Source organism: Ictidomys tridecemlineatus, chromosome 5 (genome assembly GCF_052094955.1).
Source record: "Ictidomys tridecemlineatus isolate mIctTri1 chromosome 5, mIctTri1.hap1, whole genome shotgun sequence".
Classification (NCBI taxonomy): Eukaryota; Metazoa; Chordata; class Mammalia; order Rodentia; family Sciuridae; genus Ictidomys; species Ictidomys tridecemlineatus.
In genome coordinates, this window is record NC_135481.1 from 89,924,310 (window position 1) to 89,951,922 (window position 27,613).

The following is a 27,613-nucleotide window of genomic DNA, read 5'->3' on the forward strand; positions in this document are numbered from 1 at the left end:
GGGCAGAGGGGTTGGAGGGGAAGGGGAGCGGGCATGGGGTTAGAAATGATAGTGGAATGTGATGATCATTATTATCCAAAGTACATATATGAAGACAAGAATTGGTGTGAATATACTTTGCATACAACCAGAGATATGAAAAATTGTGCTCTATATGTATAATAAGAATTGTAATGCATTCTGCTGTCATATATAAATAAAAAAATAAAATATAAAATTTTAAAAAAGAAAAAATTAGAGTAGAACTACCCACCACATGATCCAGTAATTCCACAACTGATGTACACACAAATGAAAGAAATCAGTGTGTTAAAGAGATATATCTGTATTCCCATGCTTATTGTGGAGTTACTCACAACAACTAAGATATGTGAATCAACCCAAGTGTCCATCAGTGGATGAATGGATACATAAAATGTGAGATATATATATATATATATATATATATATATATATATATATATATATATATATATATATATAGAGAGAGAGAGAGAGAGAGAGAGAGCTACTTGGCCATAAAAGATAAAATCCTGTCATTTGCAACACCATGAATGGAACTAGAGGATATTACACTAAGTGAAATAAGCCAGGCACAGAGGGAAAACTACCATATGATTTCACTCACATGGGGAATCTAAAAAATTCAATCTCAAAGAAGTAGAGAGTAGAATAATGGTTACCAGAGGCTAGGAGACAAGTGAAGGGGAGATGTGGATTGGTCCGTCAATGGGTACAAAATCAGAGTTAAATAAAGAGAATAAATTCTGTACCAGGAATGGTGGCATACACCTGTAACCTCAGCTACTCAGGAGGCTGAGTCAAGAGGATCACAAGTTGGGGGGCAGCCTGGGTAACTTAGCAAGACCCTGTCTCAAAATAAAAATTAAAAAGAACTTGGGAGTGGGAGTGGCATAGCTCAGTGGTAGACTACTTGTCTAGAATGCACAAAGCCCTGGGTTCAAGAAAAAAAAAAAAAGAGTAAATTCTGGTGTTCTAATGTACAGTAGGGTGATAATAGTCACTACTAATGTGTTGTACATTCCAAAATAGCTAGAAGAGAGAATTTTGGATGATTAACCACAAAGAGATGATAGATATGCCAATTACTCTGATTTGATCCTCACACAATGTATGTATATATCAAAACATCACATTGTACTCCACATATTTGTACAATTATTATGTTTCAGTTAAAAAGGTTTTAAATGTAATTTAAACAAAAAGCAATTACGAATGAGTGGACAGAATTTAGTACATCCAATAAGGTATAAAGCAGCACCTCAGGGCCAACAGCAGGCCTGAAGGACAGGTAGGCATGGTTATGGAAATCTACCTGCAGAAAGCTGCAGACAGAAGAGCCCATATATGGCAATCAGAAGGGAGGCTGAGAAACAAATTATCTCATCTCACTCTCCTCTGCCCTCCAATCTCCTGTTAGTGCCTCCCATTGACCAAACCCAGCTGCAGGCCAGAGGTCTAGGGACCATCTGTGCAGGCCACGGGTCCTCCTAGGCACTGAGTAGACAAGCATAGACAAGTGGATCTGGAGGGAAAGATGGGAAGTATACAAGCCCAATTTCCAACTCCATGGGAAAGGAATGAAGGGAGGGAGGGAGGGGTAAAAATTCTTAGGGATGAGGGACAGAGAAAAGGGAAGAGACTGATCAAGGAGTGGCTTCTAAATCAAGGGGACTGCTCATGTATCACTAGCCAAAACAGGAGTGAGCTCAGATTAGATGTTTCAAAATGTTTATTTTCACATGAAAAGTTTCAACACTTGCCTTCTAGTTTCCTGAGCAAGTTTCCCTATCTGACCCTGGATGCTACAGACTCTAAGGCTCCCCACCTCCCTATTCCCTGCCAAGCCCCTCATTTTCCACTGAGGACCACAGTCCCACTTTCTTAGCGTCACACTCTCTTCACAGCTTAGGAGAGTAGCCAGCCACTGTGATGTTCTCCCCAGTGATATAGCTGGCGTCTGAAGAGCACAGGAAGGATACAATCCCCGCACAGTCCTCTGGCTCCCCAAGCCTGAATAAAACAGAGAAGAGCTAAGTCACAGCCTTTGCAGTATTGAACTGTGACCTCAGGTTTTGCTGGGCCAGAGGTGGCCTAGCATTCACCCCTATAAGCCAATACCTCACCAGGCTCCATGGATGGTCATAGTGAGCTCACATCCACCCTTCTGCCCCCAACCCAGGACTGTGCTGTGCCCCCCTAGAAAGGAGAACAGCCAGTAGACTGAAAGAAGATCAAGGATCTGTCTCTTCTTGAAGTTGAATTTCCCTTGAGGTAGACACTGACCTCTAAAGCCCCAAACCCCACCTACCGCTGCAATCCATAGACTTTGTTCAAATCAGATAGCGAGTACGGCAATGTTTTCTCCTAGGGAAAGATTTCAGAGTCAGCATTAGGCAGAGGGATATTGGTAGGGGTGGGGGTGGATTTGGGGGTGGGGGGATGGGACAGAGCATCATGGCCCGCTAATGCCTCTCTGGGGGAAGATCCTGTTCTGGCAGTGAGGTAGGGCTCTGGTCTGCTCCCCACAGAGGATTAAGACCCCCATTCTTCTGCAGGAAAGGGGGGGCTGCTGGTTCTAAAGCCAGAGGGCACAGCCTCTCAGTGATGAGCCTGGACTGAGGCTCTAGTAAGTATATGGTCTCTGGGGGCCTCAATTCCAAGGAGCCCAGCCATGGAAAGAACAACTGAGACTGTGGTTGTGGGGACTGGGAGCAGGAGCCACTTGTCATAGTCACCATTTGGATAAAGTCAGTCTTGATCAGTCCTGGTACTATGCTGTTCACTCGGATGCCTTTTGGAGCCAGCTCCATGGCCAGAGACTTACAGAGGCCCAACAGGGCCGTCTTGCTGGTGTTATAGACTCCCAGCTTCTATAAAGCAAAAGAAAGAAAACTAGTAGTTCTGCATGGGAAGAAGGGGTCTTATTCAAACAAAACTGTGACCCTGAGTCACAGACTAAGAAAATATGCCTGACTCTAGGCCCCAACAAAAATTCCTCCCCCACCCCTCATGTCTTCACAGGGATTTTCAAGGAGTGAAATTCTGAGATGAAGGGGCTCCTCATACTTAAGGAAATGTCAGCAGCTTGCTGCCATGTGTGGCCAAACTTGACACAGAGAGAGCAGCACTGTACTTTAGAATATCCACTTAGGAAACTGGAATTAGGAGATCCAGGGTCCAGTTCTTGCAGTAATACAAACTAACTATGCTTACCCTGAATAAATGGCCTAACACCCTGGGTTTCAGAGATAACATAACAGAATGAAAGTAGAATACCCGGTCTGTAGCATTCAGGGCATTTTGCTACTGGTACACATCTCAAGCTCAACAGCCAGTTCCCCCTCACCCCACTGCAGGGTCTCACAAGAAACCAACTCAGATGCCCCCCTCCAGCTCCACCTGGGATCTCATACTCACTGATATTGGCATATAAGCTGCCACAGATGAGACCAGAACCACAGAGCCTCCCCTATGAGGAAAAAAGGAAATGGGATAAGATGATAGATGAGGTCAACTAAGAGATTATATGAGCCAGGGAATTATACTCCCATGCTAAGAGAAAACCAGCTCAGCATTCATGGTGAAAAGCATAAGTGTTGGGGAACAATTTGGAACACTGGGGAGAAGCTGGACCTTTAAGTTAAAGGTCAGTACCACCCAATAAGCACAGCCAGAGTGGTGTCCCTTGGGGCCCTGCCTAGTGAGAGGCAGCACTCCCAGAAAGCAGAATCCCAGTAATGTTCATGTGTCAGTAGAGACCCCTGTGGGGTCAGGGTGTCACTCATGAGTTCCAGCCTGGCTTGCCCCTTGGTGGCCATAAGACACAGAAGAGCCACTCTGCAGGGGAAGGTGAGAAGGAGCAAACCCACAGTGCCTCTGACCAGAAGGGAAACAGGTGAGGTGGCCCAGAGAGGAGGGTAAGAGTTAGGCAATCAGAACAGGGGACCCCAGGCTGCTTCTCTCTGGAAACTTTGTTCCTGCAACCACCACTCAAGGGGCAAAATCCCTGTCATTTTCTGTGATGTAATAATCTAAGGGTTCGTGAAATATCCTTTAAGGAACAGAAAGGTAAGTTCTGACTCCTCCCAGCCAATGCTTCTCTTCAACACAACTGTCACATCCCCGGGGAAGGAAGGTAGGTCTGGAAACAAAATGTTTCCCAAAAGACACACCTGCCATCTCTCCCATAATCCTCTACTTGATGGGCCCCTACCCCAAGTGCTTTCTTGGGGGTAGGAAAGACCAATGTATGCCCCACCCATTCCTCTCATGCCCTCACCCCCTGTTCTCCATGTGGGGCAGCAGCTGGCTCAGCAGCAGGGCCGGGGCCTTCACATTCACGCCCAGGATCTGAAATCAGAAAGAATATAGAGAAAGGCAGCGGGGAGAGAGCAATTCCATCTGCTCAGGGCCCATTCTCCCTGGTCACTTGGAGATCAATGGTCACAGCAGAAATGAAGCTCCATAACTGGGGCAAGTAGCCAGGACACTTTTTCTTGGGACAGCCAAATTGAGAGTCCAGATTGTGGTAGCTTCAGACACCTGAGCTGGAGAGGGTCTCTGCCATGAACAGATCCAGAAATCTGGGCATCTCAAGACTTTACAGCTGGGACCAACACAAAGAGAGTCCATATGGAGGAAGTTTCTGGAGTCTGGTATAGGATTCATATGGTCAGTGCCTGTTGAGCCTACTGATGGCTCCAGTGAGCCCTAATCCCATTATTGATGGTGGTATATGGGAGCCATGTGTGCACATGCATGTGGCAAACATGATGGATGGAGTGCCATGCAGGATGGGTAAGACCCTATGCCCAGTCCTCACCTTGTCCCAGACTTGCTCACTGGCTCCCAGAGTGCTCCCCACCAAGGGATTGACTCCCGCCACGCACACCAGGAAGTCAATGCCATTATGGTGCTCTAGGGCCTATGGAAGAAATTACATAAGCTGTGGATGAAGGAATGGATAAATGGTAATAATGACCCAGAGGAAATATCTAACCTCTGTCTGGCCATCCTGGAGCTGTCCAGGAGCAGAATCAGATCCTGGCAATCAGAGGTGGACTGAACTGATTGTGCCTCTCCTCTTTGGAAACATCAGCTTTCTGCCCCCATAGGACACCTGGTTGGTCCCTGGGCCCCACTGGCCCAGATCTTCACTTATGAAGTATCCCCACTTTCATCTCTTCCATTTATAATTATTTCCTTCTCTTTGCTCCCTCTGCTCTGGAAGATTCTTCCTTCGATCTGACATATCAAAAGCATATGCTCATTCTACACCCCATCAAATTCACAACTTGCCTCTTCTAAGGGTAGTCCCATAGGAAAATCTCCTACCCTAGAGTAGTCTAGCAGACTCCTAACTCAGTACACATAGGTGCTAGAGCTGTGCTGCTAAGACTTCAACATGAACTTGGATTAACTTGAAGATTTTGTAAAAATGCAGATTCCAATTCAGCAGCTCTGGCAAGATCTGAGTTCTGAGTCTCTAGCAAGATGCTGTGTCATGCCCGGCTCTTGGTCATCAGATTGGCATGGCTCTAGTCTAATTATGAAGGTTCCCTCCTGTCAGCAAACTTCTGATGTCCATGTCCTGGGCTGCATATGTTATTGGCCTAGAATCCAGTGCTAGAGACCCCAACTCTTCTTGCCAGAGCTGGATCTGCATATTCCCATCTGATCCATTCCTCAGCCTCTCACCTTAGCCACCAGTCTATCTCGATCTTCAGCCTTCCCCACATGGCACACAGTGCCTGTCACGCTCAGTCCCTCCTTCTGAAGAGTGGTCACTGCCTGGTCCACATTCCACTGCTTCCGGCTACAGATGACCACATGGGCCCCATTCTGGGCCAGATGCCTGGCAATGGCAAAGCCAATCCTGCAGATAGAGAATAAGATGACCTCACCTCTCCCCAAACTGCTTTCTCAAACCTGATACTTAGATGCAGATTGAGTTCCTGATGTTGTCTAAGAGCTGCCTCCAAGTCCTCTGAGCAGGGAAAAGGAATTATTTAATGCCTACTACATATCAGGTCTTCACAAAAGCTCCCTCATTTAATTCTCACAACTTTATGTACAATAATAATATTTTATAGATAAGGATATTTCCATATCAAATTCGCTTAAAGGAGCTTTAAAAAGTAATGTTCCATCAGAACTGTTGTAAACTTGCTGGGCACCAGGCCTAAAATGTCGAGAGTCTTTTTAACTGCCCAGCATTTTTTCCCTTTGTTCTAACCAGAGAGTTCTGGCATAAATCGTGCTTTCTCTAAGCCTAACAGCTTTGCTCTACTCTGCAACTTAAAAGCTTTTCTGCTGAAGAGCATGCTCTCTGCCTGTTTCCTTACATTAAGGAGGGCTGAGCACTCTTGATTGGTCTGGTTAAGATAAAGGAAGGGCACAAGGCATGTTCCCACTATCCTGTAGAAACCATCCAGGTAGCTTGGAATTTTGAAAGTATTCATCTATTATGGAGGCTAAGTATTGGGAACACACACAAAGGTTTAAAACACGACAGGGATCTGGGAAGTCTATAATTACTAAACAATTCTAAAATACAGTGGTCTAAATTGGTGCTATTATAGACCACAAAAGGTCAAAAGGAAAATGATACCCCTAAAGCACAAAATCCAGAAACCTTCCCTCCTTCCACCTGTGGTAAGGACTCATTATAGACTGCTGCTCATTCTGGCAGCCAGAGCACATGAAACCATGGCTTCTGTCCCTTCAGAGGATGGCTCTGAAGGAACACAGGAAGAAATGAAGATTTGTCCATGAAAATCTTGGCACTGCTCTTGAGACATTGCCCTGCCTATTCCCCAGTGCCAGTGGGCATTCTGCTGTCAGTGAAACCCCTGAGTCTGAAACACAATAGGAATTGGGTTTCTCTCTATTAGATGAGGATGCCAAAAGACCATGGCCACGGGGCTACGAAGGAGGTGGGCAAGAGGACTGTCCTGGTGGCAATAAGTTAAATATCTGGGGATTACCCAGCCAGTAAATGGTAAAGACTAGCTTCACATGCTGCTCTGATTGACTCAGAATAACTGGTTTTCTGACTACCTCATTCTTGGAGCTCAGAAACCAGATATTTTCGGAAGAGATTTGGAGTTAAATACCAGAGCTGTGTGATGAGGTAGGGACCCTGAGCAGGCAGGGATACCTGATGTGAGCAGGACTATAGTGACATCTGGTCATGAGGCAGTCAGGGACTTCCATTCACCCACCCTTTAGTAGATCCGGTGATCACCGCCACTTTATCAGCCAGGGAGCGGCTCTTATCTGCTCTTTCACTGAACATTCTTGTAGATAGAGGGATGGAGGAGCAATGAAGACCCCTCAAGGTCCATGATAACGCCCTGAACATAGGTGGAAGTTGTTATCTGGCCGTCTTCCTGAACACAAAACTTCCCAGGGGAAGAACCTGGGAAGACATTACATTACAGAACACATTAGGAACCTGTGTCGTCCTGCATCCTCCAGGGAGACTCCACTGAAGTCTCTGATAGGTGTCCCACCATCCTCCAAACTTACCAGGAAGCTATCGAGCCATCTATGTCCTTTCTGTGGCCAACTCCCCAGGCAGGCTCCCCTGACCTATAGTGAACTACCCCACTGAGGCAGACAGGGCCAAGCATGGCAGTGGCTCATGGTAGAAGCCTAAGGGGTACTTGCCTAACCCATCTCCACACCTCCAAATAAATACTATCACCATATTCTTTTGTTTTTGTTTTGTTCTTTTTGTGATTCTGAACCTCATGCACGGTGGGCAACTGCTCTATCCCTAAGCCATAGCCCCAGTCCTTTTTAGTTTTCATTTTGAGACAGGGTCTCACTAAGCTGCCCAGCCTGGCCTTGAACTTGAGATCCTCCTGCTTTAGCTTCCTGAATAGCTGAGATTTTAGTTGTGCACCATCATCCCTGGCTTTATATTCTTCTCAGAGTTACCTCCGTACTTCTTCTACACATCGAACATCTGAACATTGAACTTGTATATTAAAAAAAAAATTTTTTTTTTGGTGGTTCTGGAGATGGAACCCAGGGCCTAGCACATGCTAAGAATGTGCTCTACCACTAGGCTATATCCCCAGCCCTTCAGCATTGAATTTGTTTTTTTCTCAACATCTTCGGTTTCTGACCTTTCCCTAGCCTGCTGCAACCTTCTCTCTCTTCAGGTCCTCACCTAAAGAAACAGTAGTAGCCTCCCTGTCAGAGATCTACACTGATCAGCATGTCTGACAGGCAAGTTGCTTCCCCTCACCACACATGACTCTCAATCAACTCTAAATAAAGTCCAGTTACTCCCTAAGTTCAAAAAACTTTCATAGATCATCAATCCCTGCTTCCTTCTGATCTCCAGTCCATACTGTCCATGCTTACCTGCCCAAAGATCTCATGGCCTTGTGTCATTGTAACCACATCAGTGACACCTCATACCTGAAACAGCTGTCTCTCAGCCCACAATATTCACCTCAAACCCCTCACCACCTAATGGGAGACCAAGGAGCAATGATTATCTAAGACTGGCTGCCTTACTTACTGCAAGGCAAGTAGTTGTTTTGGAGGTGGCCCTGGGAAGCTACGCTAGGAGAATGAAGAGAGTGGGATGGAAAAGAATTTAAATGACCAAGGACACATAATCAAATAGGTTATCTCTATGAGCAACTGGAGCTCAATCCTACTAAGAAATTCTGAGCAAGTGTTTCAAATTTCAGAGTTAATCCAAGGGAACTGGAGACTTAGGGTGGCCAATTATCCCAGTTTCCCAGGATTACAGGTTTAGCACTGAAAGATCTGCATTCCAGGGAGCCCCCATGCAAACCAGAACCACTAGCCACCTCCATGGGTTACATTTCCAACTCCCATCAGCTACTGGTGAGGGCTGCTTCTGAGCAGCAATAGTTTGCAGGCACAATCTTGGCTCTTGAGACTCAAATGCCTGTTCCAAAGAACTGATATATCATTTATAAGGACTGAGAGCGGCAGCCCAGGGCTGGAGGAGGGATACAGGGCCTTTGGGGGAAGTAGGATGGTGCTTGGGACTATTACAGCCTGAAAAGCTATCCAGGCATAGAATCTAGTGAGATTGGGCCTGTAATGGAAATAGAGAGGTGACCAGCATAGAAGGGACCTAGATAAGGTGGAATAAAGAGTGAGGCCAGGGATGAAAGAGGGCTCCTGGAGGTTTTAACAAATGAGTAATTTTATGTAAATAAATGACAGTATTGCTCAGGAAGACAAACTTCTTTCTGGGCCCTAATGTCTAGAAGAGGTAATCATTTCTTTAGTGCCCATTTTTCACCTTGATTTAATTCTTATTCCATTTTTTGAGTGGTTTAGGCACCATTAAGTAGGGAATTAATACAGAAAGCTAACCTGACCTTTCCTAGAGGGAAAAAAAAATCATAAGTCTCTAAAAATAGACAAGTTCACATCTGTTCTACTTCAAAGCTTTAAACAATCATGCACTTTCTATCTAAATCTCTGGCTTTCAAAGCAAGTTCAATCTTGTTCACCTCAAGGAGTGTTGGAGTCTAAATCATGTCCCCTCACTAGTCATATGTCCAGGCCCTAATCACCAATGCCTCTGGAGATGGAGCCTTTAAAGAAATTATTAATAAACTAATATAACTGGGGTGGGACTTTGCAGAAGAACAAATGCCATGGGACATGATCAAGGCAATTCTCAGAGAAGAAAATGCAGCCTTAAATACATTTTTTTTCCAGAAAGGAAATAATTTAAAACAATAAAATAATATTTCAATTTAAGAAGTTAATAAAAGATAAATGCTGACAAACTCAAGTGAAAAGAATGAAAATATAAATTCAAGCAGAAGTCATGAATTTGGAAATAAAAACAAGAGAATAGAAAAATATATCAGATTCTAAAAATGGTTTTCTTTTGGTCACAAAACTATAGTTTAATTTTTCCCTTGAAAATTAAACTATAGTTTAAATTAAAGTTTAAATTTTCCCTTGTATTAATTTCCCAAATTTTCTATGAAAAAAGCATACATTATTTTTACATTTAAAAGTTGATTTTTCCAGTTATTACTTGGAGAAATAGCAGGTCCTCAGGCTAGGAAAGGAAAAATACATCTTTAGTGCCAGAAAACAAGCAATTGCTAAATAAATAAATAAACATTTAAAAACCAAAGGACTGGAGGCATAGCAAAAGAACACAGGAGCCAATTTTTCGGAGATCCCAGTAGCCAAAACTTGACGAATTTGAGCAAGAAAATAAGGTATTGAATTTTAACTCAATTTGTTGATTTATTTTAACTCAAAGTATAAAATAAATATATGTGTGTTCACACTACTATCAAAAAAACAAAAAAGATTAAATAAATAACTAAATGATGGCTTAAATAACTAAGTAACTCAATAAATAAATTTTTTTTACAGAAAAATTCCAAATATTATAGGCAGATATTATAAGAAGGGGATCTTAATCACCTTGAAGGTGAGCTGGACTTGCAGTCTCATTTCCAAAGAATATAGGAGAGGGGAAAAGAGGGATTTTACAGTAGAGAAACATGACAGACACTTCCCAACCATTAACCATATGATCAGCACCACATAAGTCATACCCGGTGGTATTTTCCCCAAAGCCAATCATGAAGAAGACATCAGATAAACCCACCAAACTGAAGGATATTCTACAACGGCCCAGCGTCTCAGAGAGTGGGGATAGCTCAGCTCACAAGTATCTATGGTGGTATCTGAGACTTGTGACTGCAGAGGAGAATGTGGATTTGACCTTTTGTCTCTGGATACAAAAGAAATAAGGCCTCAAGTTCAGGCCTTAAGACCTTCTCTTTCCAGTCTGACACTCCTGGTGGTGACCAGTGGAGTTCACTGACCACCGAGTCTCCTGAGAGCCTTGAAGAACAGAACTGTGCTGAGAAAAGAAGTGTGTGTCCTAGTGGCCTCTGGCAGCTCCAGCTTTACAGCCTACTGTCCCCAGGGGGACCCAGAGAGGGAACAAGCATACCTACCTGGGACCAATGGACTCAGCTTTTCTGAAATCGTGCAGCTATGTGGCTAGCTCCAGGAGTCCACTATATAAGAGTTCTCCCCTAGTCTTCCTTGTCAGTTCAGACACACCCTTAAGCTCACCTTATTCCTTTCCCACCACACTCCAAGCCCTCTTGATGAGTCATGATCATTTCAGTAAAACATTGTGTCCTTAAAACCACCTCTAATAACCCCAAATAACTCCTCCTAAGACAATATCCTGCTGTCAAAGCTGCCCCAGTTTCTTGGTAAAGGAAAATCCTGGAGGCATTCCCAGGTGCCAAGGAAGCCATCAGTACCAATTTGTTAAATAAATAAATATCACGCCAAATAGGAAAAGATATGTATCCAAATGACTCTGGCCAAGAGAAAGTCTAAGATAATGCTAACAGCAATTAAAGTCTTAGAGAGCTATGGCCATGGGGAAATATTTCCTTAGGTTTTTGGCAAATTCAACCAAATTCAAATTTTTGCCAAATTCGATCAAATCACCAGTACCATTTCTGACTTCTCTTGAGAAATGTTTATTATGATGCATTAGATATTCTACCAATGACATCTTCCTCTTTCCGACATCCATTTGGAAATTCTGCTCTTTCTCTGCAAGTGCTCTAACATCAAGAACACTGTTATGCAACTCTTTGGCTCTCAGAAATGCTTGCAAATTGACAGTGGGGTTTAGCCCTTCTCTGGAAGTTTCATCCTTGCATACTCAGTTCATCTATTATGAAATATTTGAATTCATGGGGGAAAAAACAGCATAATACAGCTATCACCCACATTTAACAACTATTAACATTCCCTCCTATTTGCATCAACTTTTACTTTAAAAAGAAAATATTACAAATTGAATAGAAACCCCCTTTTGCACTCTTCCAGATCAGATTCCCCTCTCTCTTCCCTCCTCAGAGATGGTCACTGTCCAGAAGTTGTGTGCACAGTTTTTGTCCATGCTTTTACATTTTTACTACACATGCACTCATAAATAATTCATATAATTTTGCTTGCTTTTAAACTTTACCAAAAATGATATTGTCACACTAATTTTATCATTATGCAATTTAGTCATTTTTGGAAACCTTTATTGTTGTTGTCTTTGTTTTATTGTACCTGGAATTGAAACCAGGGGTGCTCTAACACTACGCTACAACCCTACCCTTTCTTATTCTGAGACAGAGTCTCACTAAATTGCTGAGACTGATCTTGAATTTGCAATCCCCCTGTCTCAGCTTCCAAGGTCGCAGGCATTACAGGGCTGTGTCACCACATCCAGCAACCTTATATTCTTAGAATTGAATCAGTACACATGTATCTCTAGCCTATTCACTTTCACTGCCATAAAACAGAATATTACTTGAATATACACAATTTGCTTATCCATTTTCCTGTTGAGGGACATTAAGTCATTTAAGTTTTTATCTATTATACATAATGCTGCCATAAACATCCTGTGCACATCTCCTTGCATCACACATGTGTTTGCTTTTCCCTGGAGTTTATCTCTGGAAGGAGGAGGTTCTGTTGAAAGATACATGTATCTTGATCTTTCCTGTATAGGAACAAATCTGTTTTCCAAAGCCATGTGGTACCAGTTTATATTTGAATGAGAGCTCCTATTCCTGCCCATTGTTCCTGGAGCTCATACTCTCAGACATTTCACTTTTGTCAGTTGGACAAACATGAAAGAGCATCTTGTTTTATTTTGCATTTTCCTGGCCACCAGCAAGGTTAATCCTCTCTCCATGTCTGATGACCATTCAGGGTTCCTCATCTACAGCTTGCCTGTTTGTTCTCTGTTTTCTATTCGATTGCCTGTCTGCTTCTTATTGATTTTAAGAGTATTTGTGTATTCTTGACACTATTCCTGTATTGGTAGACTTTATTCATTTCACCCTCGCTTTTTGCAGTCATCTCAGATCTTCAGCTTCCCACTCCTCCTTCCTTGAAGATTTTAGCACCTGGTCCATTGTCTCTCTCCAGTGCTAGCTCCATCTTAATTACTATGACTTCAATATCCACATGTATGATCTTCTTAGTCCCTTGACTTCTGCGTTCCTAGTGATCCTATCTTCTCCCTTCCCTATGCCACCTGCTTCCACAGTTACACCTGAGACACTGCTCTTACCAATAACATCACTCCTTCCGTTATTTTTTTTTTTTTGTACCAAGGATTGAACTCAGGAACACTGGACCACTGAGCCACATCCCCAGACCTATTCTGTATTTTATTTAGAGACAGGATCTCACTGAGTTGCTTAGTGCCTTGCTTTTGCTGAGGCTGGCTTTGAACTCATGGTCCTCCTGCCTCAGCCTCCTGAGCCGCTGAGATTACAGGCTGCCACTGCACCCAACTCCTTCCGTTATCTTGATGACAAGCATCTCACTCTTTTAGTATTATCTAATTTTCAACACATGTCCTCCAATATTCTGATTCTAATAATTCTTCAAGCCTAGTGGAATCTGTATCCACTGACCTGCCTATTTGTTAATTTTTCTCACCCCTTCATGCCCTCAGCTCTCACACTGTCCAGCTTAAAACCCACATTCTATCATTATGGTCTCTTCTCACATGGGTACTTATTCTCTCTCTCTCCCTTCCTCCCTTGATCTCTACCGGAGAAACTCCAACACTGAATAAATACAACTCTCCACTTACTCTCCAATAGCACATGAGCAAATGATGTTCTAAGCGTGGGAAGGGTCTTTCTCTAAACTCCTGATTAGGAGATATTCTTGGGAACTGTCCTTCAATTCTACTTCATCCCCTTACTGACTCACTCCTTTATTTTTTATGGATAATTATCTCATAACTTCTCCTCTTCCTCAAACTTTCAACATCTCTCACTCCTTCATTTTTAGCAGATGACTTTGCTTCTTACTGCACTGAGGACATAGAATCAATCTAAAAGAGTATTACCAATCCCCTACACGTGTTCTAAATTCTCTTTCCCTTCTGTTATATGGATAAACTGCCAGTGCTCCCAAGTAAAGCCAATGCTTTCGCTCTTTCCCTGGATCCCATTCCTCCTCATCTCCTCAAGGATATTGTTCTTTACTGGGTCATTTCTAGCAGCATGCAAACACTCTGTGAATTTCCTATCTGTAAAAAATGCATCCCTCTCTGCTTACTACCATCCCATTTTTCGTGTTCTTTTCACAGGAAAACTCCTCAAAAAAGATCATATACACATCCTCTCCACCTCCTCTTCCCCTGTTCTTTCTTGAAACTATTCCAAATAGGCTTTGCTCACCACCACTCCCCTGAAACTACCATCAAAGTCACAGATAATCTCCATTTTGCTAAATCCAATGATAAACACTCAGTTCTCATTTTAGCCTTTGAGCAGCCTTTGACACATCCACATTTGGGGATTATGTTAATCCACTCCTTCTCCAAACGTTCTTGGTTCTCTTCCAATCTCAGAAAATGCTGCTTCTTACTCCTTTTGACTAGTTCCTTCTCTTCCTCCCTTCTCTAAAATTGGAGTTCCAAGGCTCAGACCTCAGACTTTTCTTTCCTCTGTGAAGGCAAACTCACTGGGGGACGCCACCCAGCCCCATAACTTACATGCCACCTATAGACTAACCACTCACAAATGACATCTCAGGCTTCACCCTCTTGCCTGACTCCAGACTCAGGCACTATCCAGCAGGTCACTTGACAGCCAATAAGCATCTCTCACTTAACATGTCTAACACCATGTTACTCACTAAGAGTGGAAAGTAGGCTCTTAGTACACAGTCTGTCCCTCCCAGAGCTAAACATCTTATTAAAAGGCACTATTGTTAACCCAGGTGCTTAGGCCTTAACAGTCTTCACACTGGACTTCTTTTTTCTCCAGTGCCACCAAAATTATATCTTTCCCAACTTCAAAGTATGTCAGAACACATCCAACCTCCTTTAGCTTCCACCACTACCCCCCAAGGTCAAGTCATCATGCCTTGCACAGGCTATTGAGATATTCTCCAATGGGACTCCCCTTTCCTCCTTGTATCTTTCCAATCTATCTTCTGGCGCAGTAGCGAGAGCATTCTTATAAACAGTCAGTCACATCCTGTTACTCTTTAGCACAAATTCTCCAGTGGTTTGCAGGCCCTTCAGATGTCCTTGCGACAGCCTTCCAGCCCTATATACTCTGTCCCTCTACTTTCCCTTTTACTTCACTGTTATACCCACAATACCATGCTGGTGCTCAATATAATAAATATACCAAGCTCAATAAATATTTTTGAATGAGTGAACAAATCGTCTTCCTGAAAGTTTTACAGTTTTGTTTTATTGTGGTTATTTTATGTTTTGTTTTGTTTTTTTTAAATTAGATGGCAGTGTCTATGAACCAGAAAGTGACCCTCACCTGACCCTGAAATGGCTAGCAGCTTGTTCTTGGACTTCCCAGCCTCCAGAACATTAATTAGTTTCTGTTATTTATGAGCTACCCACTCCATGGTATTTTGTTGTAACAGCCCAAATGTACTAAGATAGAGTTTGTCCTATAGCTACAATGAGAATAGTAATATATTAAAAATGGTATTAATTGCACTATCTATACAAGCAAAAGATTGATCACAGCATAGTAAACATTTGTAAAATACAATTTATAATTTCATCAGATAAAATGAGGGATCTTGGCATGCACAGATATTTAATGATAAGTGAAAAAGTAACACAACAGTCATGCAATATGCGACTCTTTCATAAAAAGGGAGTTGAAACTACGTAAGTACCATTTATAAGTAATACACAGGTTCTTTCTGGAAGGATATATTTAAAAACTGACAATTGGGGCTGGGGGTGTAGCTCAGTGGTACAGTACTTGCCTAGCATGTTCTAGGCCATGAGTTCAATCCCCCACACTAAGGAAAAAAGGGGTTTAGCCATGGTAAGAATATATGGAATATTTGTTCATTAACATGACTGTGTCCTTATACCCAGAAACATAAAATTTGCAGATGTCTGCCCTCAGAAATTTATACCAGTAAAGATAAATCTATAATGGATGAGAGTAGTTCTCTAAAGAATTCACTTTGGGGAACAGATCAAAGTGGGAAGATACAAGAGAATGACAAACTTCAATCAAGATGTGTCTAGACTAAAATCACATGCGGGCACAATTTTTTAGAGTGATTTGGATTTTAAAATGTTTGTATTCTTTGATACAGTGATTCTACTTTTTGGAATCTTCACTAAGAGCATAAAAAACCTAAATACCTCAAGAAATTTGTGCATTAATATATTCACCATAAAGTGATTTATTATCGTAAAATGAAAATATCCCAACACTAGTGAAATGGTCAGGAAAATAGAAGCCCTATATGATGGAAGTTATCACACACACACTCACACACACATACACACACACACACACAACATTTATTATTATTGAACAACGCTATAAAAGGGCAACATATAATTGCATGAGGAATTCCAAAATTACCCTCCTACTATAAATACATACAGATAATGCATAATAATATTTTAAATGTATAATTGAGGATGGCAACAAAGGAAATTAATTCCAGGAAATTATATTATAAAATAATAAGCCCTAATAAATAATAGGAAATTCTCAAGTCCCAGAAAGAGGATTGAAGAATAGTGAGGGAGAGACGAAACTAGGGAAGTAAGTAGATGGTGATGGACCTCAGGGTCTAGGAACTGGGATATTAACATCCACATGGGGTTGGAGACGAGGCCTCCATGAAAGGCAGGGTCCTTGTCTTGGCCCTATTCTCTACAAAACAGAGAATGTGGTAAAAACAAAAGAGCTGAAGCCCTCCATGTTGTATTAATCAGATTTCTCCAAAGAAACAGAGCCAATAAGATGTGCATTTACATAGAAAGAGATTTATTTTAAGGAGCTGGTTCATGCAATCATGGAAGCTGGCAAGTCCAAGCTGAATAGGCTGGCAGGCTGGACACAAGCCAAGTGTCAATGCTGCTGTTCAGATCCAAGGCTGTCACTACAGAATTCCCTCTCATCAGGGGGAGGTCAGCCTTTGGTTGATTGGATTCAATGTGGATCCACCCACATTAGCAGGGCAATCTGCTTTACTCAGAGTCAACTGATTTAAATGTTAATCTCACCCATAAACTCCCTCACAAAAATATCTACAAAAAGTTTTGAACACATATTTGGGCACCATGGCCCAGCCAAATTGACACATGAAATTAACCATCACCCTTGGGAATTGCAAAGAGAGGGCAGCAAGGATGAGTAAAGAAGAAACAAAGCCAAGAAAGACAAAAGGAAATATGAAATGACATGTTGCCATTCTGGCTGACGCTTGATGACAAGCCTCCAGGACCACAGAGAGTCTCAGCAAGCATCTGACACATGGTTCTCAAACAGGCTGCAAAGGAAAAGGATGCTCAGGTGTAAGCCTTGGAGGGAGGAAAGGGGAATTTGTTTGTCAGAATCTCTCCCATCTCCTGGGTCCCACAAGTCAAGTTTCGGCCTCCAGGAATTGTCTTCTCACCTCCAGGTGTTGTTAGGCAGCAGCATCTCTGTAGGGAGAGTCATCGAGGCTTTCTTTCAAGTCTAGAAGTGGTGAGAGGAGCCAGAAACTCTGGGTTCATGAATATCAGCTCAGCTGCATGGCTAATGATCAAGTGCAGGTCTCCTGTTCTCAGAGAAAGTGATGGTCAGTCCCTACTAGAGCCAGTAGAGTCCAGGAGGCTATCAATGCTGAGGAAACCAGAGGAGGAACATAGATTTGAACCATACATAAGCCACCACTCAAATCCATTCATTCTCTCCTACTATATTGACACCTGTACTATAAGTGGGGATTCTGCAGTTGGGGGCTGTTTGTGAGCATTAACACACCCTATTTCCTTTCCTAAGAGGGAGGTATAGTGCAATTAGTCATAAAGTCCCTTAAGGTAGTGTCAGTAGCAATCCCCTGAGAGAATTCAGTGAAACAAGTCCTTGCTGTTGTAGCTGGTCCCAGATCAAAATGGATAGTCATCATCTCTCTCCTTCATGACTTATTCTAAATTTCCCTGTGTCCTATGAGCCTTCTGGCTGGTCCAGGTTGATAGCCTGGCTGAGTAAACCTGACATTCAGTCCCTATTTTCCCCTGTCCATGGTGGATTACTGTAATTTCCACTGCTGGTTGTTATAGGGCATAGAAACACCAAGAAATGCCCAAATAAATGCCCTGAGTTATGGAAATTCTCTTTATTGACACCTATACAGAAGTAATCCTAGCTCCTGATGTTAATCAAAACTGATTTCTCAACTAGTATAGCATGTCCTTCCTTAGCTTCCTGATCCCCTGAGGCCAAGTGGGACAGTGACTAATTTGCATGCCGAATTTGGAGACCCAGATCTCTATCAAAGGTCACTCTGTCAAGTGACCCTTTCCAATAGTTACCTTCTCTGGGTTCCAGTAATTGATCCCTGACTTTGTCCCTTATGGCAGGCAGAATAATGACTCCCAAGGATGGCCACATCCTAATTCCTAAAATCTGTGAATATGCTGGGTTATCTAGCAAGGGTTGCAGATGGAACTAAGGTTGCTAATCATCAACTTTGAAATAAGGATATGATCCTGGATTCTTCAGTTGGGCCCAATGTATTCACAAGGGTCAGAAAGCAGAAGTCAGAGTCAAAGAAATGCCATCATTAGAACCATTCAACTAGCCATTGTGAGCTTTGAAGGTGGAAGGGCCATGCACCAAGGAATGCAGGAAGCCTCTAGAAGCTGGAAAAGGCAAAGAAATGACCCTACTCTAAAGCCTTCAGGATGTAACACAGTCCAGCTGAACATCTTGATTAGTGTCTGACACATTTCAGACTATTTTGTTTGTTTTCTTCAGTAGTGGGGATTGAACCCAAGGCCTTGCACATGCTACACAAGCTCTCTATCACTGAACTTTATCTCCTACCCCTGTTTCAGATTTCTGATCCCCTTAATTAGAAGATAATAAATGCATGTTGCTTTGAGTCATTAAGTTTTCAGTAATTTGTTACAGTACCAATAGGAAACTAACACCCTTTTCAGATTTAAGGGTGATAATGGTTCCCATTATAGCAGATCCCAGAGCACTACACCACCCCTATTTGGTTTTCTAAACTCCATCCATGCCTTTTAGGAAAGTTTGATAAAAGCACTATTTATAATTAACAAATTTTTGTTGTTTCACATTTTCAGCTGAGACCCAAACTTAGAGCCCAAAGTATCACTGTCAGGAGTTGAGTATCCTCAGCCATAAAAAGGGAGAGAATGTTTGTCTAACAATGTAAAGAGGCAGCTACCTGAAGTTCTTGCTGACACATCCTAGAGGCATCAGTGAAGAGCAGAGCCCTAAATAACCATTGAACCCCTCTCTCCCAAGCCTGTCCCTTCCCAACCTCCTTTCTTACAGTTCCAAGGAAAGAACCCTAAGGTTCTGGTGTATAGTGCAGTCTTTGCCATTGAATATCTTTAGGAAGAGCAGCTTTCTTTGGGCCAGAATTGCCTCATCTGCTAAAAGGTGGGCTTCTGGAGTAAGAGTCCCTCAGGAAGCCATTGCATCTCTGACATTATTGACCTGCGCAATTTAATATTACTCTGAACCTTCTATTCTTTCCTTGTGTGACCCACAGGACTTCAGGGTTCTTTGAGAAGGTCCTCTTATCTGCATTAGTAAGGCTATGCTACAATAGCAAACAAAAAAAAATGATGGTTTCATATTGACTTCTTTCATATTAACATCCCAGGGATATCCAGGTCAGGAGGGTTGAATTGAAGGTGGAGATGAGAATTCTGCTCCATACAGTCACTCAGGCGCCCACACTGATGGCAACCCTGCAACCTGCAACAAGTGGCTTTCTTAATTGATGTTGTTTTTATCACAGTCCACTAGGAAGGGGAAAAGAGCATGGAGAAGCACCCATGGCGTTTTTTATAGCTCAAGACCAGAAAAATAGTATTATCTCACATCTGTTCTCATTCCATTTCTATAACTCAGGTATATGAACACATCTAACTTCAAGGGAAATAATAGCGCTAAAAGAAAGAAACAGATTTGGGTGAACAGCAAGGTGTCTGCCACAAGAGCTCATACTGAGTTTCTTCTCTAACCTCAAATTCCCATGAAGGGCCTAGGAAGCCTAACACGGCTAGCCCCATCTCCTTCTTTGATCTAACTTTGTCTCCTGCCCCACTTCTTCTCATCATGCCCAGGCTCATGGGTCTTCTTTCAATCCCTGGATCCTGCCAAGTCCTAGCATTTGCTCTGTCTTCTACCTGGACCACTCCTCTTACAATCATTTAGGTCTCAGCTCCCATGTCACCTCCTCAGAGATCAATTCTTGACCATCCTATGTAACATCAACCCCAGCTCCAGATACTGCCCTGTTGAGAAATAATGGCTGAGAGTTTCCAGAATTGAAGGAAAGTACCAAATCTCAAACAATATAATTAAAGACAAATCTGCATTTCTGTTGGAGAAATCAGAGTGCAAAAATGACTTGAAAGAACTTCGAAAGTATTACTTCGGCAAGAAAGAACATGGACCATAATGGAGGAACACAATCCAAGAAGCAATAGTGGACTGAGAGGGCCATAAAATATGTTGGCAAGTCTGTTACTCAGTGGGTGGTAAATCAAAACTATTGAGAGGCTAAAAGTGTGAAAAAAAACTAAACTACTAGACCAGTATGCCATGAAAGTTAAGAAGAAATTGTGCAGTGGGAAATTAAGATATTTTATGTCTTAAGAGAAAGAGAATTATCATTTTAATTAACTTCTGGTCCTGGTAGAAAAGTAGAGTTAAGTTCATGTGTTTAAAAAAAAAAAAGAAAGAAAAATTTCACCTAACCACAAAAAAAGGTAGAAATAGAATGTACTACTTCTATACCATCCGAAAGACCAAGAAATATCCATTATACAAAAGAAGACAAGAAAGGGGGAAAGAAAAAAAAAGCAGAGAAAAAAATTGGTAAAGTGGTCATAGGTTCAAATACATCAGAAATTGCAAATATACAAATGAATTAAATCCATTTATTTAAAAATGACACATCTAAAAAGATAAAAATGACATGTCTCAGATCAGATTGTTTTAATCCAGCTAAATGCTGCTTAGAAGAGACACACCTTCAATGAAGTGATCCAGAAATATTGAAAACAGAACCTCTATTCATTCTATGGCTTTACCATGACCGCCATGGTACTGGCTGCCTGCTGGCTTTCCATCATTGCCAACACCTGCAACAACAGATGAGCAGGAGTGAGCTGCTTCTGAGAATGTCAAGCAGGCAGGGTTCAGGTCTGAAGCACTTTTTTCCTGACCAGAAAGACTTCAAAGGTATTACTGGGGGAGATCATTGTTAACAGCCTATGAAGAAAATGACAATCACTGGCAAAAATCCATCTCTCGCAGCATGGTAGATAGTTTAAAAGAGCATTTAGGATGTAGGTTTTGGCTCTTCTGGGCTTGAATCTCCTCCCTAGTTTTAAGAAGAACCTTCATTCCCTCTGGGCATTTTCTTCACCCATAAAATAGATGGTGATATCACCTCTCTGAGTTTGGGAAAAAGACTAAATTAGATGACAGTGCCAGGTCGTGGTAATCCTGCAGTAAACAGCAGCTGTTCCTATTAACTAAGATAAATACCTTCGACAGCACAGTATTGCCCGGAGGGGCAATACCTCAGGGGTCACCTCAGCCTTAATAGTCCAGAAATGAATTCACAGAAACCCAAATCACAGGAAACGGGTGTGCAAACCCAAACAATTTATTTGTCTTCAGGAAGTATAAATTCCAAATAGACAGTTTCTCCACAGATTCAAAAAAATTTTCCTTTCCTTTACCCTTTCCTTCTCCTGGAGGATGAGGTCCATGGCCATGCAAGACCACTACTTCATGGACTTCATGAAGGTCCTCTGTAAAGGGAAAGGCTTTGGGTGTCTTCTCTTCTCCTCATGGATGCCTCCCTGTGTTCAGATTTACTTCTCAGATTTACAGAGAGATGGATAACCTCACCTTTAATCAGAACACACTCCAAGCCAACTTTGTCACCATTTCTTCACACTGATCCCTACAGATAGGGCTTCTGATATATATGCTGTGGGATGGAGGGAGGCAGAACACAGTTAGGAGCACCTTTGCTTGTGTCCCTCCTGGATTCAGTTCTTTCTTTTATGAGGGCTTATATATTAAGGGGACCAAAGAGCACTGGGCAATAGGGGACAGAGTCTGTAGGATTTGCTCTCTGGCCTAGACTCATGGCAAAGAGCAACAGTATTATTACCACTATGACCTCTGGGAGACACAGATGTCTGCACATGTGTACCTAGTGACCAAGTGTCACACTTAAAATCATGGACAGAATAAAATAGTTTTAAAAACAAATAACCAAATCAATAAGTGGGCCAAGGAACTGAACAGACACTTCTCAGAAGATGATACGCAATCAATCAACAAATACATGAAAAAATTTTCAACATCTCTAGTAGTTAAAGAAATGCAAGTCAAAACTACTCCAAAATTTCGTCTCACTCCAGTCAGGATGGCAGCTATTAAGAATAAAAACAACAACAAGTGTTGTCGAGGATGTGTGGGAAAAGGCACATTCATACATTGCTGGTGGGATTGTAAAATGGTGTAACCAATATGGAATGCAGTATGGAGATTTCTTAGAAAACTGGGAATGAAACCATCACTTGACCCAGCTATCCCATTCCTTGGTTTATACCCCAAGGACTTAAAAACAGCATACTACAGGGACACAGCCTCATCAATGTTTATAGCAGCACAATTCACAATAACTAAACTATGAGACCAACCTAAACGCCCTTCATTAGATGCATGGATAAAGAAAATGTGGTGCATATACACAATGGAATATTACTCAGCAATAAAAGAGAATAAAACCATGGCATTTGCAGATAAATGGATGGAGTTGGAGAATATAATATTAAGTGAAGTTATCCAATCCCAAAAAACCAAATGCCGAATGTTTTCTCTGATACAAGGAGGCTGATTCGTGGTAGGGTTGGGAGGGGAAGCATGGGAGGATTAGATGAACTCTAGATAGGGCAAAGGGTTGAGAGGAGAAGGGAGGGGACAATGGGTTAGAAATGAGGGTGGAATGAGGTGGACATCATTACCCTAAGTACATGCATAAATACAGAGAGTGGTGTGAATATACTTTATATACAACCAGAGATATGAAAAATTGTGCTCTATATGTGTAACGTGAATTGTAATGCATTCTGCTGTCATATATAACAAACTAGAATAAAAAAATAAATATTTTTTTTAAAAAAAAAAGAAAAGAATTAAGTGTTTACAATGTCTGCTAAGAGAACATGCAGGCTGACATCAATAGGTATGGTAGCCAGCACCAAGATGGTCCTAAGGTTACTTCCTCTTGGTAGTCACATCCTTGCTCTTTCCCACATTGTATCATGATTGATTTGTATGACGATAGCATATGGTGGGTGAGATGGCATGTCACTTGTTAGGCTAAGCCAAAAAAGACATCATAGCTTTTCCTTGCTCCCTTGGACTATGCATCCAAGGGAGAATCGGCAGCCCTGTCTTTAGAAGCCCTATGGAGAAGCCTTCTTGGTGAGTAACTAAGGGAAACTGAGCTATGTGAGTGGATCTTCTCAAAAGGAAGCCCTCCAGTTCAGTCTTCACATGACTGTAGACCTATGGGACATCTTTTTTTAAAAAACACTTTTTTATATGACCCAAATCTTAAAAAAAAAAAACAAAAACAAGGTTTTTGTTTTGTTTTGGTTTGGTTTTTGTTTTTTTGATTCTGGGGGTTGAACTCAGGGGCACTCAACCACTGAGCCACATCCCCAGCCCTATTTTGTATTTTATTTGGGGATTGGGTCTCACTGAGTTGCTTAGCATCTCACTTTTGCTGAGGCTGGCTTCAAAGTCTCAAATTCCTGCCTCAGCCTCCCAAGCCACTGGGATTACAGGTGCGCACCACTGAGCCCAGTCCTATATTCTTGCCAGTGGCCTCATGGGTGACTCTGATCCAGAGCCACCCAGCTAAACCAGTCCTGGATTCCTGACCCTCAGAAATTGTATGAAATGATCATTGTTGTAGGGCATTGTAGTAATAGGTAACTAATAAAAGTAAATTTTTCCTAGCACAATTGTAAACAAATGGAATTTCATGTACTAATTTCTACTATGTAAATGTAGATAAAACTCTAAATGCACGTAATGAAAGTAAATGTTTAATAATACTAAGATAATTTCAATATCATGGGATAATGTATTATCCAAGAGATGTACTGGGAAGATTTATCAGATTTCTCTGGAGAACACTGATACTTTCTTACTTCCAAATCTCTAGGAAGAGGATAGGAAGCTATTTTAGAACATAAACCCATTGCATCAGAATTTCCTGGACATTCTAGGAGAGCCTGGTGTGTGCTTCCTGAAGTTGGGGCAGAGGATCCTAGCTCCCATCTTACTAGGGTCCAAGGAAGGTGAAGCTGCTTGTGGCCACAGGACACACAACCAGCATTTCTAGGGTTTGTTGGAGGGTTCAAGGTTTTCCATAGAGAGGAAGCCAAGCTGGAGCTACTCAATATTCTTCCCAAGAAGAACACATGAAGAGCAAAGGGGCTCCAGCTATTGATATATTCTGGATCACCAGACCAGGGAGGAGAGAGATTAGCGGGGGGATGAATGGCAGCTGGAGAAGCAGAGTCAATCCATTGCCCTTGTCACAGATCATGTTGAGCTCTGATGGACCCAAAAAGGAATCACAAGGGAGTCTGTTTTAAATATCTGCCAGTCTCAGAGAACAAGCCAAATAAGAACATCCTGTCCCCTGACCACCTCTCTTTAACTCTGGTTAGAAAGGAAGTGAAGGGAGAAAGAGCAGAAGTCCTTGCAATCTCCTCCCTAGGTCACAGACTCTCTTACTGGGGCTTGGATGGGGAGAAAGGGAGGAGAGGAAGGAGAGAGAGGGGGAGGGCAGAGCAAAAGGAGATAGAGGGGCAGAGCGCTCTCTTCCTATGAACCAAGTGTAAAGTGTCATTATCTTGGTTGGACAATTCTTTAAGTTTTTTTTATTATGAGGAATTTTGAGCACATAGGAAGGTGCCCATCATTTATATGTAATGAGTATTAATGTTTTGCATATTTGTTTCATGTGTTTTTTTTCTGAAATGTTTGGGATGGGTTGAAGACATTGAAGTCATGTGACATTTCACACTTCTGGATACTTTAGACTGCATCTCTAAAGAACAGGGACGGTTCATGCATGCCACAGCAACACTGTAGAATGGGTGGTGATTCCTTGGAGTCCCCTCCTCTCTCCAAGGTGTCTTTTTATACACATATAGTGAGGGTTTTTTTGTGTCCAGAAAGATAAATTGAGAACTTAACTTCTGAATTGGGGCTGTTATTTGTGACTTAAAGTGACACAAAACTGTTCCCAAAGAATGAGCAGAAGAAAATTCCATTCCCCTGTGAAGGAATTTTATTCTTGCTGAATAAATCTGAAAGAGATGACAGAAAACAAGGGGAAAATGTATACTTTCCTAGTTTAAAAAGAGAGAAGTTTATATTTTGTGAAGGTGACAGACACTGCTAGAAAAATGCTCTAATAAGTTATCCACGTCTTTGTCACCCAGTTGTTTTAAAACTGCACAGGAATCTCATACATTGCTGATGTGCATGTAAATTGGTGCACACTCTATGTTGGGTGCTATGTCCATGTCTATCAAAATTTTAAATGCATACACTCTTTGATCCAGCAATCTCTTCCCTGGGAATTTATTCTGTACCTATCCTTGCAATGGCAAATAACTTTGTAAAAGGATACCCTTGCAGCATTGTTTGTAATAGCACAAGATTTGAAATGATCTTAGTAGCCCATTAATGAAGAACTAATTAAATATAGGGCAGCATATATTATTATATATGTAGTTTTATATATGTTATATGTGATTTCTAAGTCCGTTCAGGCTGCCAGAACAAAATGCCACATGAACTGGGGGGTTTAAACAAAAGATTTATTTCTCACAATCCTGGAGACTGGGAGATCCAAGATCAAGGTGACTGCTGATTAGAGTCCTGGTGAAGGCTCTTTTCCTAGCTTGCAGACTGCCACCTTCTGGCTGTGTCCTCATATGGCAGATACAGAGAAAATTCTTTAGAGTATCTTCTTACAGGATGCCTCCTGTTATAAAAACCTAATCCTAAACTCTACTTTGTGACTTTCTTATTCCAAAAAGTTACATTGGGCATTAGGACTTCAACATATGAACTGGAGGATTGGGGCCCAGCAGAAAATTGAATTCATAGCATGACATATAATAGAATTCTACAACAGGAATACAATAGGACAAATACTCCAAGTCAACCCCCCACCCCACCCTAATCCCCCCCCCAAAAAAAACAGGAGGCCACATGTACAGAGAGGAAAGTATAAACCAGCAAAGTGCAGACCACTGTGCTAAACAACGTGCTGGGTACCCACCATTTGCCTTCCTCATCTACTCCACCCCTCCCACCTGCTCTCTGCCCTGATATCCCAATAAACTGCATCTCTTTAGTCCTCTGACTCAGGTTGGATCCATCCAGGAGGTGCTCTAATTGGAGATCAGAAGGAAGGAGGAGAGTAAGGATGGGTATCTATGTTCCTGCTTTCTCTCTGCCAGGCTCCCCAGCCAGATCTATGGCTCACACAAAGTCACCATGCCTTGCCAGCAACCATTGCCTGCCCTGGTTGCTGCATTATTCCTGTGCTTTGCCCAAAGCCTGCCTACACCTTTACAAACAGTGCATGTACTAAACTCTACTCTAGTGACTCACTAGATGTATGCCATCTGTTTTTTTCAGGATGCTGGCTGATGCAGTATATTAGCATTTGTGTAACAAAAAAAGAAAAAAAAAAAGTGTGTGTGTGTGTGTGTGTGTGTGTGTGTGTGTACATGCTTAGCAAACATCTGGAAAACCACACAAGAACTGCTAGCCATGGTTGCCTTGGGGGAAGAAAACTAGGTGGCTGGAGTTGGGGGATTGAGAGGAAGGGGCATTTATTTTTATTGTATCCTTTCTGTTCCTTTTGAATTTTTTACTATATTTATGTATAACTTATTCAAAGGTTTTAATTAAAATTTTAAAATAAAGATTTCAGAGTGACTTGGTGTCAAAAGGCTGCATGGGCAGCTGTCCCCCAGCATCCTGGTCCTTTCTTGCCCAAGATTAGTTGCCTCTCCTGGCAGACAATTGAACAAAGAGACAAATGAACAAAGACATAATTAACAGGCATCTCCCATTCTTAGACAAGAAGGCAATCTTCTAAAGGAAGAAAGAAAAACGTGGTGCATTAACTCTTAGACCATTTTCTGATATTCTCTGACAGCAAGTGGTTCCTACTAAAGCAGCACAGTCACCACCGCCATTGGTACGTGTAATGATTGCATCTTTGTCCCTTCTCTGGTGGACTAAGTCACAGTGACCAGAATAGAGCTTGCTCTGGTTTTTCCTTAGGCCCAACTTCTAATCCCCCTCCGACAGCCTTGCACTCAACACTAGCTTCACCTGTCTGAGTCACTGTGACACAGCAGGGCTCTGGCTTTGGAGGCCGTACAAGAAGGTCC

The 27,613-nt window shown here is 42.0% G+C and overlaps 1 protein-coding gene across 1 annotated transcript in view; it reads right to left on the reverse strand.

The window, feature by feature from the left end:
* Nucleotides 1-1,751: 1,751 nt before the first annotated feature.
* Nucleotides 1,752-27,613, reverse strand: part of LOC101961668 (dehydrogenase/reductase SDR family member 2, mitochondrial) — a 48,742-nt gene continuing 22,880 nt past the window's right edge. Inside the window, exons 4-11 of the mRNA XM_078049053.1 lie at nucleotides 7,248-7,396; nucleotides 5,722-5,899; nucleotides 4,847-4,948; nucleotides 4,304-4,374; nucleotides 3,442-3,493; nucleotides 2,760-2,894; nucleotides 2,333-2,388; nucleotides 1,752-2,034 (exon numbers count right to left, since the gene is read on the reverse strand). Coding sequence (XP_077905179.1) covers nucleotides 1,923-2,034; nucleotides 2,333-2,388; nucleotides 2,760-2,894; nucleotides 3,442-3,493; nucleotides 4,304-4,374; nucleotides 4,847-4,948; nucleotides 5,722-5,899; nucleotides 7,248-7,396 — 855 coding nt within the window. The 3' untranslated portion in view covers nucleotides 1,752-1,922. The remainder of the gene's footprint in view (nucleotides 2,035-2,332; nucleotides 2,389-2,759; nucleotides 2,895-3,441; nucleotides 3,494-4,303; nucleotides 4,375-4,846; nucleotides 4,949-5,721; nucleotides 5,900-7,247; nucleotides 7,397-27,613) is intronic.